General features: G+C 36.1%; 1 protein-coding gene across 1 annotated transcript in view; it reads left to right on the top strand.

Annotated features, from left to right (window-relative positions):
* The window catches only part of LOC124805294 (protein unc-13 homolog B), a 473759-nt gene that overhangs the window by 105150 nt on the left and 355202 nt on the right, over positions 1-13407 (top strand). The window contains exon 5 of the mRNA XM_047265806.1: positions 84-190. Within this exon, the coding sequence (XP_047121762.1) occupies positions 84-190 (107 nt within the window). The remainder of the gene's footprint in view (positions 1-83; positions 191-13407) is intronic.

Below are 13407 nucleotides of genomic sequence, written 5' to 3'. Positions count from 1 at the left end.
ATTGTCAGTTCATTTACTTTCATTTCTTCATTTTTGTATTGATGTGGTTTTGTTCTTTGGTGTGTATTTTTATATTTCCACAGAAACACCTTTTCAGTGGATCCTGACACACACATTGATTCAATCGAACAGGCCGAAGAAATGGTATTAGAGGGAACATCCAAATGGTCTTGCAAGATCGCTATCACAGGTATCACGGCCACAACATGAAACAAAAATAATGCAACCATTAAAAAAATTGAAAGTGAAAGCAAACCCCCAAAGTCATGGAACCTGCACTCTTCTTCCTTTAGAAAAACAAATATTATATCCTAAGGATTTACAGTCTCACCCTTCTATAGCAACATATGCCTCACTGATAAGTTTCACAAATAGACACTTCTCACCTACAGCCTCCATATTCTCTGCCTTTCTTTTTCTTACTAGTCTTCTGTATATAAATCTTCAGGTGTTGTTCTCTGTTGAAAATGTAGCTTTGCCAGCTTCCTTAGGCATATGTGTAATTGCAGCAAACAGTTTTCTGTCTTAGATGCTTACTTCATTCACATGTCTGTGGGAACATTTAAGGATATAATCAGGCAGAACTACCTAAATGCATTTCATTGTCATTTCTTAAATGTCCTTTGCCCCAGATGTAGGTATTATTCTAGTTTTTATTACAATAATGTAAATTCAGGATTGGAAATAATAAACAACCACTCACCTGTAGCAGATTGATGCAGGGTGCAGAGATATAAGTAAACAGCAGGGAGGCTTTATTTTAACTTTCAAGCAGCCATTATTTTTGTAGTTTAAGTTTACAAATTAACATACATAACACACAGACAGCTCCAGCCACCTGTTGTTGCAGTGACAGTGTTATCAGATTGCAGTGACAGGTTACTGCAGCCTTCTGTGTGTGTGTGTGTGTGTGTGTGTGTGTGTGTGTGTGGAGGGAGCAAGAGAGAGAGAGAGAGAGAGAGAGAGAGAGAGAGAGAGATCATGTACAAGGAGTGACAGCATTCAACTTAATAGAGTGTCCCTGCTGTTATATGTGTTCCGCATACCACACATCAATCGGCTACAGGTAAGTTGTTGCATTTTTTTATTGTTTTATTCTGTATTGTATATTATAATATGAAATTCATGAGACCAATAACACTGAGAAAGTCCTTCATTCACATTTAATACAACAGCCTTGAAATTTGTGAAGATAATATCAGTGACACTTCAGTGATTTGCAGTCACAATGAAATTTTGTTGGCATGAGTTAATATCATTTAGTAGATAGTATTATTTACTGTCAAGAGCTGCTGGTAGAATGTGTTTACTGATCAGCCAGTTTCAGTCCATAGACCATCATCAAGTTCACAAAAACATTTATAACACCTTACTAGGTGACAAAATCAGTGGCATTAGATAATAAAATCCATGACTTCATCATTGTTGTCAAATAGTAAATCCATATTATTCTACTGATGTTTAATATAATGTGAATGAATACACTGTTGTGCACATTTTTGTGATTGACAATGTTATTTTCTACTATCTGACAACAGTGACAAGTTCAGGGATTTTATTGTTTGATACCATTATGTTATCATCTAGTATGTTTTTGTGGATCTGATGATGAAACTGGTTGCTCAATAATGAAATTTTATCAGCAGGTTTATTGATATTCTTCAAATATGTGTGAGTTGTGGGACACAACCTTCTTAAAATACCATTTAGAACTTGCACACAAGTTAATCATAAATTTGGGATTTCTGATAGTGTCTCTGCCCATCTTAACTGGAGATGAGGAGGGTATCAGTAATATAATTTCAAATGATATTGTGCAGGTGGAATTCTAAGAATTGTTTGTTGCACTGTTGTCAGTTGGTGTGTTTGACTATCATTACAAAACACACTCATAAGTAGAACTTGGTAGTAATCAGTCAGGAGATTTGATTGTCATTGTTGTTATTATGTCAAATTGAAATTATGTTCACACTACTTGGGTGTTATTCAGCAGCAGTATTGAACATTTGTCTCTGCATCCCTCACTAATAACTGAGCAAGATACAGAATTTTTCTGTGTGAATGAAGACTACTTTCCCAGTATTGTTCTTAGTATGTTTGTGCTTTGGACCACACTTAAGTGCAAATTTTATTTCCATTTATCTCTTTAGCAGACAGAATAATATGTATTATTACCGTTGGTCTCTTTACATGCACGAAAAGATATTTAATGAAATGGAATGTTGTAAACAGTGACCTCACAGTAATAACTTAAATGTTTCTGTGAATGTGGTTTTTTGAAGCTACATGGAGGTCACAGAAGAAAGCAAAAAGGGGAAAACCTCATAAGAAATTGGTACCCCTAAAATGTTTTCTTCAAGAGAGAACCAAAACCACTTTTAGATGTTAATGTTTTTACACGTTTTTATGTTCTCTTTTGAGGATAATGCCCATTTTGAGCTTAGAAATACTGAAATGCATTTAGCTTAGTTCTGGTTAGGTGATATAACTGTAGACAGAAGTTTAACTTTACACATTTGACATACTTTGTATTGTTTCCTGTTGGCTTGTAGAAAATAATCCTTACAAAGTAAGCATGTTACATGCATTCATTAAACTTACAGGCCTGGTAGCTACAGTACACATTAATACACATGTGAAAAATGCATATACAGTTTTTATGCCACTGTAGTTTTTTTTTTTAGAGATGTAGTCACTAAATGAAATATGTAACCTGAAATGAATGTAAAATGTGTATTTTACATTCTCATTTCAGTTAAACAGTCAAACATACAGATTAGTGGTCAGTCTTTTTAAGCTGCGCAATTAATAAACTTTTAGTGGTATTCACTCTCACAGTCACAAGTCTGTTAACATATTAGCTGAAATGTTCACAGTAATGAATGAAGATTTGGCATTCTTATTACAAAAAATTTTAATCAGTTGGCAATATGTGGAAAATAACTTTATCTAAACTTTCATTTCCTTGATTCTCCTAACATGCATGATCAGTCTTTAATGCACGCACTTATTGTGCTGCACGCATATCTCCTTGCAAAAACAATGTTTGTAACCTTCACAAAATCCCCCTGACATTCAGTATTCAGCAAACAGTTGTATTTGTTTTTCTTGTTTCTCTGCTGTTGTCACTTCTGCTTTTTTGAGGCTGTGAGCAGCTGTACAAAAGTGAGGCACATACATATTTGACAATTGCTCCACCCAGTCTCTTACCAAAGTATTCATATTTATGTCCTCTACCTATCAGTTTCCCCTGTATGTCATTTCCAGCAACATGCACCGTCCCCTTGTTCCTGTCTAATTATAATATCTCACACTGTTTCCTCTGACAATTTTCTTGTTATTGTGCACTTTTGCCTCTGACTACTAACTTCTCAAATTTTAAGTGTCAGTTGTCAGATCGTAATATACCAAAGATATACAGGAGACAAAGAATCTTGATAGTACAATGGGAGCTGTATTTTTTAAAAACTTCCTGGCAGATTGAAATTTTGTTTTTACATAATATTCCATTTTGTATTGTTGCTTTACATACAATAATTTTGATCCATGACAAATGTTTGGCCACCATTCATGACTGAAAATGGAACAAAGAACAAAAAAATTGAGTTGGTAGGTGACAAATTGGAAGTGGTCTCTCATCTTTACAAATAATTTCAATGTTTTTACATGTTGTGTTGTGGTTTATTTTATTTTTATTTTGGTTGTGCAAGTATTTTCAAATGTTTGATACATTGCTTTGGATGTTAAGGTTGGAGTTTGCATTTGTAAATATATATTATTTCAATTGTTTCATGATTTTTTATTGCATTGTTGCTTACAGCTGTTGTTCTAATATTAACATACAAAATTGTGCTGCTTACATTGCATGTTAATATACAAACAGCTTTCATTTACTAAATATGCATGTATTTGCATTTATAGTAATTTCCATGCTACTAGAAAATCATTGTCCACTTCATTTATAGTGTAAATAGTAATGCTTCTAGCATGAAAATTAAAGTTAGATTTAATTAAATTGTCATCTTTGTAGGTCATTTGTTACCAAAAATCATAATTTATAATAGTACTGATATTTTAATTTTATAGAATTTTCAAAGATGTGCATGAAATCAGTTGTGTGAAATCCTTAGCACTTTTACAAAATAATTTTAAATGCCATAAATTGATGTGTCCTGGGTGTAAATAACCTACTTTACAGTAGGCCTCCTATTTCCTTCTAATCACTGCACTACATGGAAGAGTGAACTACCTGCTTTTCCTCTTGATAAGTACGTGCTTGGTGTACTGTTGTTAGAAATCACAACAAATCTACATATCTGATATTAATAAAGTCTTTGCTGATTTGTGTAGGGAGTTCAGATGTAAGTATTACCATCTCAGTATGTTTGTGAAAGATATATGCTTCAAGACCAAGTTTTCAATCTATCATTTGTCATATTTGTCTACAATTGAACAAGATGACTTCTGAATAGACAAACAGCATGAAGTAGCCATAGAAAAAAACCAGTTCCAGAAAGAATCTACAGCATTTTTAGTGTTTTCTATTACACTTCTGAAATGTTATACATTGTCACATTAATATTTTCACCCAGCTGCAAGTGTGGAGAGTGGTCTGTACCAGTAGTTGTCCAGGAGAGTGGGACAGCAGTATGTTGTTTGTGTTAACCTGGCTTGATTTATCATTTCAGGCACCTACATTTTCTGATCTATATTTACCATGATTTCTCTAAGCCACAGGCATCACAAGAGATATAGCAGAATCTGTGGACATATTCTTCAGTGAGCATCTTTTTTTTTTTTTTTTTTGCTTCTGTTTATAATACAATGTTAAAACTATCAAATGAAATGAGTCATTTTTAAGGTGTATAGCCATGTAGAACAAACTCAGAAGGTTATTAGCTGGTAAAATGTAAAAGTTATGTAAAAAATACAACACTGAGGCAGTTTTGTTAAAAAAATATTTTTTTAGTTCTTCTCCTCTTTTAGCAGAAGTATAAAATTGATAATTTTGTCTTCCCATAATCATACTGTGAAATTACATTGTCAGTAATTATGGCTAGTGATTTAGACATTCTCAAATCAGTTGTTTCCTGGAAAATGTTGTCTGAAAAGCATTCAGCTAGAAAAGATACTAATTTTTATATAAAATTGGAAGAAAAAACAGAGTTTTCTTAATCTTTACATTGGCAACATGTGTGCTCTTCTATTATTTTCCATGCCATGTTGATATTTAATTCTCACGTTGTCATGAATGTTACTTTCACTGAGTATTAATTGCGGCTTTAGTATGTTCTGAGTACTGAAAAACTTTCAAGTTGAATCACAGTTCAGAATTCACATGAAACTCATACGCCCAATATAAATGGCTGGGAAAGCTGCTTCTGAGATCGGAAGAACATAAGACCATGCAACCTCCAGCTGCATAATCCTCACTAGAGGACATCAGTATTTAAACCAGCCATGTGGTTGTTAGCTGCTTTACTTTTTATGCCACAATAATCCAGAATCGAATTTTACATCTTATTTTCTTATTACATACATGTATTTTTTTATTTTTTTGCTCACCTTTATTTTCTGGAAATAGTAAGTTCCAAATGTCTCCTCCAGTTGGTCAGTTGCCATGGTCTCATTCTCTAGGCACTGAAATCAGCAGTGCTCACAAGGGAATAGTCCTCCTTGTCACGTTGAAACTCATTTCAATTTTTTATTTAACTTTTCACTTGTAGGAACCTGTATGGGCATCAGTATGGAAAGGTTTAACTGCTGATATGAACTGGGAATAGTTTTGATATTTTTTGAATGCTTTTTGCACTTAAAACTGTCTGGTGTAGAACCATGTGATTCACACTTTCATGTCACAGCTTTGAATAATCAATTGAAAACAATCAAAAGATAAACAACTTTTGATACAGATGTATAGACGAGGGGCATTTGGAAAGTCCATGCAAAGTCAGAGAAATGACACCACTGGCACATATCAAGGTCATTTATAGTTAGTAGTATCTTTGGAAAGAATACACACCAAGTTCTTTGTGTTTGGCATTTGTGTGAACCAAGGTAGTCGAGTGATTGTCAAAAAATTGGACGAAGAAGAATTTCATGTGGTGATTAAACATTACTTTATGAAAGGCAAAATGCCTCAGGAGACTAAAGAGAAGCTTGATAAACATTACGGTGACTCTGCACCTTCAATTAGAACAGTTTATAAGTGGTTTCAAAATTTTCGGAGTGGCCATATGGGGACAAGTGATGCTGAACTTTCTGGACGCCCTGTGGAGGTTACGACTCCAGAAATCATTGATAAAATCCATGATATGTTGATGGATGGCAGAAGAGTTAAGGTGCGTGAAATTGCTAGTGCTGTGGGTATCTCAAATGAATGGGTACGTAATATTTTGCGCAAACATTTGGACACGAGAAAGCTATCCACAAGATGGGTTCCGCAATTGCTCGCGCTTGACCAAAAACGGAATCATGTGCAGTGTTTCAACGATGGTTTGCAGTTGTTCAGAAAGAATCTGCAGGACTTCAAGCATCGTTTCGTCACTGTGGGTGAAACATGGATACATTACTATACTTCTGAGACCAAACAATAATCTAAACAATGGGTTACCAAGGGAGAAGACCAGTCCTTCGGCCGGAAAGGTTATGGTGACTTTCTTTTGGGATTCGCACAGGATAGTACTCATCGAGTATCTGGAAAAGGGTAAAACTATTACAGGTGCATATTATTCATCGTTACTGGACTGTTTGAAAACCGTGCTGCAAGAAAAACGCCGGTGATTGGACCACAAAAAAGTCCTTTTCCATCATGACAATGCACCAGAACACACCTCAGCAGCTGTGGTCGTAAAATTTATGGAAATAGGATTCCAACTCATTTCACATCCCCCATAATCTCCAGACTTGGCTCCCTCGGACTATTATTTGTTCCCCAATTTGAAGAAATGACTGGCAGGAAAATATTTTATTCAAACGAGGAGGTGATTGCAGCAATGGCCAAAGTGTATAAGTCAAAAAGGAGACTATGTCGAAAAATAAAAAAGGTTTACCCCAAACATGCAAGTAGTTCATATTTTTGCCCGGACTTTTCAAATGCCCCTCGTAATTTTTGTTTTCTTGGATAGATAATTGTCAACAAATATAGAAATAACCTTAGGCATGCCCCCGAATTGTGTTTTGGTACCCTTGCTATTCATGTCATATGTCAGTGATCTGGCAGACAATGTTGGGTATAACCTCAGACTTCTTTTGTGGGCAATCCAGTTATCATAATGAACCACTAGCTGAAAATTAGCACGAATATTGGTAAGATTTCATAATGGCTCAAAGATTGGCATCATGCTCTAAACCTTTAAAAGTTTAGAATTATGACTTTTACAAATTGCAGAAACACACTATCTACAGCATCAGTGTGCTATAATTGGAATCAGTAAAGTCATACAAATACCAGATTGCAGTTGTTTGTAGGCATATGAAATGGAAAGATTACAATGGTGTCATGGCTAAAGCAGATGCAGACTTTGGTTCATTGGTAGAATACAAGAAAAATGTGATCTGTCTGCAAAGGGAACTGCTTACAAGGCATGTGTGCAACTTGTCTTAGAATGTTGTTTAAGTGTTTGGCCCTAATACCACAGGGAAGGGCACATTAATGGTGACAGATTTGATTCACTCATGGAAGAATGTCTTGAAAATTCTGAGAAATCTGAACTGGCAGATGCTTGAAGATAGACACCAACTATCTCATGAAAGCCTGCATAGAAAATTTCAGGAACCAGTATCAAGTGAGGAAGCCAGGAATATGGTACAACACCCCCCCCCCCCCTCCCTCACCCCCAATGTATCACTCCAATAATTATTGGAGGGACTAGATTAGGTGAATTACTGAATACACAGAGACATTTAAACACCCATTCTTCCCACACTCCCCATACAAGTGGATCAGGAAGAAACACTAATACATGGTACTATGGGAAATATCCCCATAATGCACTGCACAGTGGCTTGCAGAGTGTAGTTGTAGATCTGTAAAATGTTGATTGTCCTTTGTTGTTTCTGTGATATAACTGTCTAGTGTACAGGCAGGTACTGCTTTTCTGATACACTCTGACAGACTGTCATCATATTCTCCCCAGCTTTTGCTAGTGATCAAAACATTTTGTCACTGCTGATAGTTCTGAGGTGGACAACACATTTTATTATGAAGAAGAGCTGTATTTCAGTGATACTCTCACATGCATCAACAATGTAAGTATCATAGCTACATCATGTATATTTACACTGATCAGCCAGAACATTATGGCCAACTGCCTTATAGGTGGTACATCCAGTTATGGCATGGATAACAGCGACGATGCATCATGGCACAGAAGCAATTAGACCTAGGTAGGTTCCTGGAGGGAGTTGGCGCCTCACTTGCACACCCAAGTCATGTAATTACCGTAAATTTCAGGGAGGGGGGTGATGAGCTCTGATGCCACGTTCAGTGACTTTCCAAATGTGTTCGATCGCCATCATGCTCCTGGCCTTTTGACATGCCACATCTTGTTGAAAAATGCCACTGCTGTCGGGAAACATGATCGTCTTGAAGGGACTTGGAAATAAAAGCCTTGTATTAGCATGAGGTAATTAGTTACCACAATAAAAGCAATTGGATCATCCCTAAGATTGGCAACAAAGCAATCACAGTAATACTTCCTCATAGGAAGTGACAGACCTGAAAGGTAGATGTATAGGCCATGCAGTGATTTATCACACAATGCAATGTCATTACGTAATGCTGCACTTGTAGTATTACCTTCTACATTAATTAATGTATTGCAGAATCAGAATTCTTTGTTCAGTTGAGAAGTACTGACAGATAGCTCACAATTAACCAGATTGTGAAAGTAATATCCATATTGTTACTTGGATTTCAGAGTTTGTTCAGCATCCAAACAGTATGTAATGCCAGTTAAATATCCTCAGTATTGCCGTCATTAATATTGAAACTCTGATGGTTATCAAACTAGAATAATATGCTGAACAAAGATGGATGGCAGTTGAACATGTTCAAATCCTTAGAAGCCATACGTCTCTTTATTATATAAATATGTCAGGTCTCGAACAAGTCTGCCTGAAGGGCGACATGAATTGTTTTTCCAGAATAAAAATAAATATCACATGTATTACTGTAATCCATTGGTAAAAATGTGTTACATGTTTCTTGTATCTATATCAATCCAATAGTGGACTCACATTTGGTAGAACGACAGTTCAACACTCTGTCCAACCATCCAGATATATTTTTCTGTGATTTCCCTAAATCAATTAAGGCAGATGCTGGGATGTTTCCTTTGGAAAGGTCACAGTCAGTTTCTTTTCTCATCCTCTGACAACCCAAATTTGAGCTCAGTCTCTGATGACCTCTAGGACATTAAACTCTAATCTCTATTTTATATCAGCCCAGAATTTAGAACAACTTATCCCTCCCTCCATCAGCAGCACACCTTCTGTTAACACATTTGTAATTTCTGTCTGTTGGTTCCCCTAATGAATAAGTTACTTGAAAATCGCCACCAAAGTAATGGGATTCACTATATCCCCCCACCCCTCTTCTATCTCTGAGAGAGAAAGAGAGAGAGAGAGAGAAAGTGCATTCTTTTTGCGACTGATAAGTATGCCTCTAACTTTAATTTCTGAATTTTTATATTTTCAATTTATCCAGTATTTTGGCCAAAAAAAAAAAAAAAAAAAAAAAAAAAAAAAAACAAACCATTATCAGAGTAAAGATGGGAGACTACTAGTAGCTTGTCTTACCTGCTTGCCCCTATTTGTATAGATTTGAGGGTATAACAGACAAGTAAAACGAAAATGGTAAAAAAAAGAAATCATCAAAACCATTACAATTGTTAGTAGTGGAACACACTATGACTAAGTTACTGCTGCAGCTGATCCCAACTCCCTTTCACTAATATCACAGTCACATTTTTAGATATGGTGTTATACTTCAATTAAGTTAACTCAATAATAAACACTTATGCGATTCTAGTGGGAGACGGGGCAGGGGGCAGTTGGCAACCAGTCACAGGTTTCTATTGACTGCCATGTGCATGCTGTGCTGCTTGTTTTGCACGTACATGCCGAGACTTATCAATTGCTATAAAAGAATTTTATAGCACAAATAAATGGCTAGCAATGCTGCCCCAACAGCATTGCTGTCTGTCAGTCACATAGTTATTTTATCTGAGCTATAACTAGGTTTATAAAACTTCATTTGCTCACAGAAAGTCAGCAGTTAAAATAATAAATCTACATGCTTATTTTCCATCTTTCTTTCTGTCAAGAAACATTGTATAAACTCTGGTACAAGATTATCTGTGTCTAAATATTTGCAGTTATTGCTGTCATCTTTGTTTCCTGTGGAGCAATTGTGGATTTAATTAGAAATCAGATAAAATCATATTTACTGATCTATTTACAGCCTTCTTGAGGGTAGGTAGTAACAAAAATTTATGTGTTTGATACCAATGATTGGGCGTTGTTGCTGCACCAACAATATACAACCTGTGCATCTGTTAACCATATTCTTCCATTGTCATCAGCATGATATTCTGACTGAATAGTGTCTGCAATGACAGTTTTATTAGTGCAACAAATGAATGTATACTCCCATTAATTCTTTATTTGGGGATTATCCATAGTGCTGCGTCACAAATTTTCACCTCTCCAGAATTGGGTGAACGACATGGTGTTTTCTGTAAGATATTAAAATATTATTTACTTTATCATATGCGGCATTTACAGTACAGTGAAAGTCAGTAAAATAAGCAGATATCTCTTTATTGAATCTGTGCTCACAAATGTTTTGCTACCTATAATTATTCCAGTTGGTTTGATTAATGGTTTGCTTGTGGGTGTTCTGCCAAGTTCTTGAAATATTGTGGATAAAATGGAAACAACAGGTGACCCAGCCCTAGCTGAGTTCTTCAGGTACTGCGAGTGGAGCTCTCATATTATAAAATTTGTCTGTATTCTCAATGCAGTTTCTTTATATCTTCCAACATCAATAACTACTTTTGGAGTATGTTGAGTTTTCAGTTTACACTGAGGTGGGATACCTGCTAATATCCTGTTGGACTCCTTTTGCCCGGCATAGTGCAGCAACCTGATGTGGAATGGACTCAACAAGTTGTTAGAAGCCTGCTGCAGAAATATTGAGCCCAGGAGAGACACTGCAGGCGATGTGCTGTTAGAAAAGGCACTCTCATTGGTCTTCTGTTGCCATAGCCATTTCATTCCCTTCCATTTTTCTCCTGTTGTTCTGATACTGCCCACAGTATTTGAGATAGTATTGGCTCACACAGTCTCACACATCATTTGGTGTGCCAGCCATTCGTGTAGTGGTAATCCCATAGTAATATGTTGTAACACATAAATTACTTCTTGTTCATTGTCCACATTGGCAACTAATTTTTTACAAAAAAATAGTTTACCTTCTCTCTCATAGTACCTAAATAAGTCTGTTGATTATATCCAATGATTCCTTTGACACTATGGAGAAGTTAGATAACTGATCATATGAGTAATACACAGAAAGTGCCTGTCCTATGATTAAAGTACCCACTGCCCCCCTCCACACACACACACACACACACACACACACACACACACACACACACACACACACAAAGTATTTTTTGAAGTAGAAGGAACCTGTTTGTGACACGTGAAAATTTGTGCCGGACCAGGACTCTAACCTGTATTTCCTGCTTAATGCAAATGGTCACGTTAACACTTTGGCTGCATGTGCACATCTCAAGGGCTTTCCCAAACCTCCATATGTCACATTGTCCACAACTCTTGCATTCATCATTGTGTGATTCCATTACAATTAGAGACAAAAATTTATTGTTGTCATTTTAGCCAATCACGGCATGTATAATAAATACATCATTGATGATTACAATGTCTGTGTTTATACCGTCTCTGTATCTTTACATTACACTGTTCTTGATGGTTACAGTTGTTGTGAATATTAAAAAATGAATTTGCAATTTACGAATACATATTGACATTAGTTGTTTGAGACACATGACAATTTGTGCTGTGGTCACCTCAACCATTTTGGCTATCCATGCATGCCTACAGGACCAATCCAACCTCCATATGTCACATTATCCGCAACTCTTATGCTAACATATTTCATGAATATTTTATTATTGCCATTTTCGCCCATTGAGGCATATACAGGGTGTTTCACAGTTCATGTTTCACACTTCTAGAAGTTTTAGAGGGGATTTAGTAGGTCAAGTTTTAAACAGGAATCGTTGTTGTGAAATGTCATCCAATAACAGAAAAGAGTATCAAAGTTATAGGCGCCAGCACTTGTAAATGTATGTATGTACAGAATGACTCCGTGATGACATTACAAACTTTCTAGGATGATGGAGAAGGATAACTGTACCAGTTTGAGGTAAGGGTCTGTGTACCGAAAATGAGCAAGTAAAAAGTTATAAGCAAAAACTGTTCTGATACCTCAGACAGTAAAACACATGCAACAGTACTGTTGTTTCTAAGATTGTAGGGTAGGCAACTTTCAGATGTGGTAATATGAACCGAAACAAGAAAAAATGTCCAGTAAACATGGGCTCTAAAATGCATACTTTAAGAGCTGTGAGCACTTGTTCAATGGAGGAGATGTGTTTCACACTAGCAAAGGTAAGAAGAGCTTATAGCTACTCAAGTATATCTTTTAGAGTGCACATTCACTGCACAGTTTCTCTTGTCTTGATCCATACTACTGCCTCTGAAAGTTGCATATCCTTCATTTTTAGCAATATATTACTGGTACATGCATTTCATTATCAGAGGTATCAGAATGATTTTCGCTTGTAACTTTTTACTAATTCATTTCTGAACTAGGGACCTTTACCTCATATTGATACACTTATCCATCTCCATTATCCTTGAAAGTTTGTAAGATCATCATGGAATCACCCTGTCGATCCATACATTTACAGGTGCCACTGCCTGTAACTTTGACACTCTGTAGCGTAATTGGGTGACATTTCCAGAAAAATGTGATCTACTAAGTCCCCTCTACAACCTCTAGAAGTGTATTGTAACATGAATTGTGAAACACCCTGTATATGAAGGCATTTTGAAAAGTAAAGATACAATGGCTCGCAGTCCTTAAATAGAACATTTATTTAGAAAATGTCAGTTACATCTTATTAACTGGATTATTTGTTATTTTTCGACATAATCACCCCCGTTATCCAAACATTTGTTAAGTTGGTGCACAAGCTTTTGTATCCCACAGTCATAGAAGGTTACCGCCTGTTGTCGGAACCACGTTTCAACTTCATCTTTGACCTCTTCATCCTTGTGGAGTGATTTTCCTCCAAGATGTGACTTCAGGTA

The sequence above is a fragment of the Schistocerca piceifrons genome, chromosome 7 (genome assembly GCF_021461385.2).
Source record: "Schistocerca piceifrons isolate TAMUIC-IGC-003096 chromosome 7, iqSchPice1.1, whole genome shotgun sequence".
Taxonomy (NCBI): Eukaryota; Metazoa; Arthropoda; class Insecta; order Orthoptera; family Acrididae; genus Schistocerca; species Schistocerca piceifrons.
The sequence above is the reverse complement of the archived record's forward strand: the minus strand, read 5'-3'. Positions and strand labels throughout refer to the sequence as shown.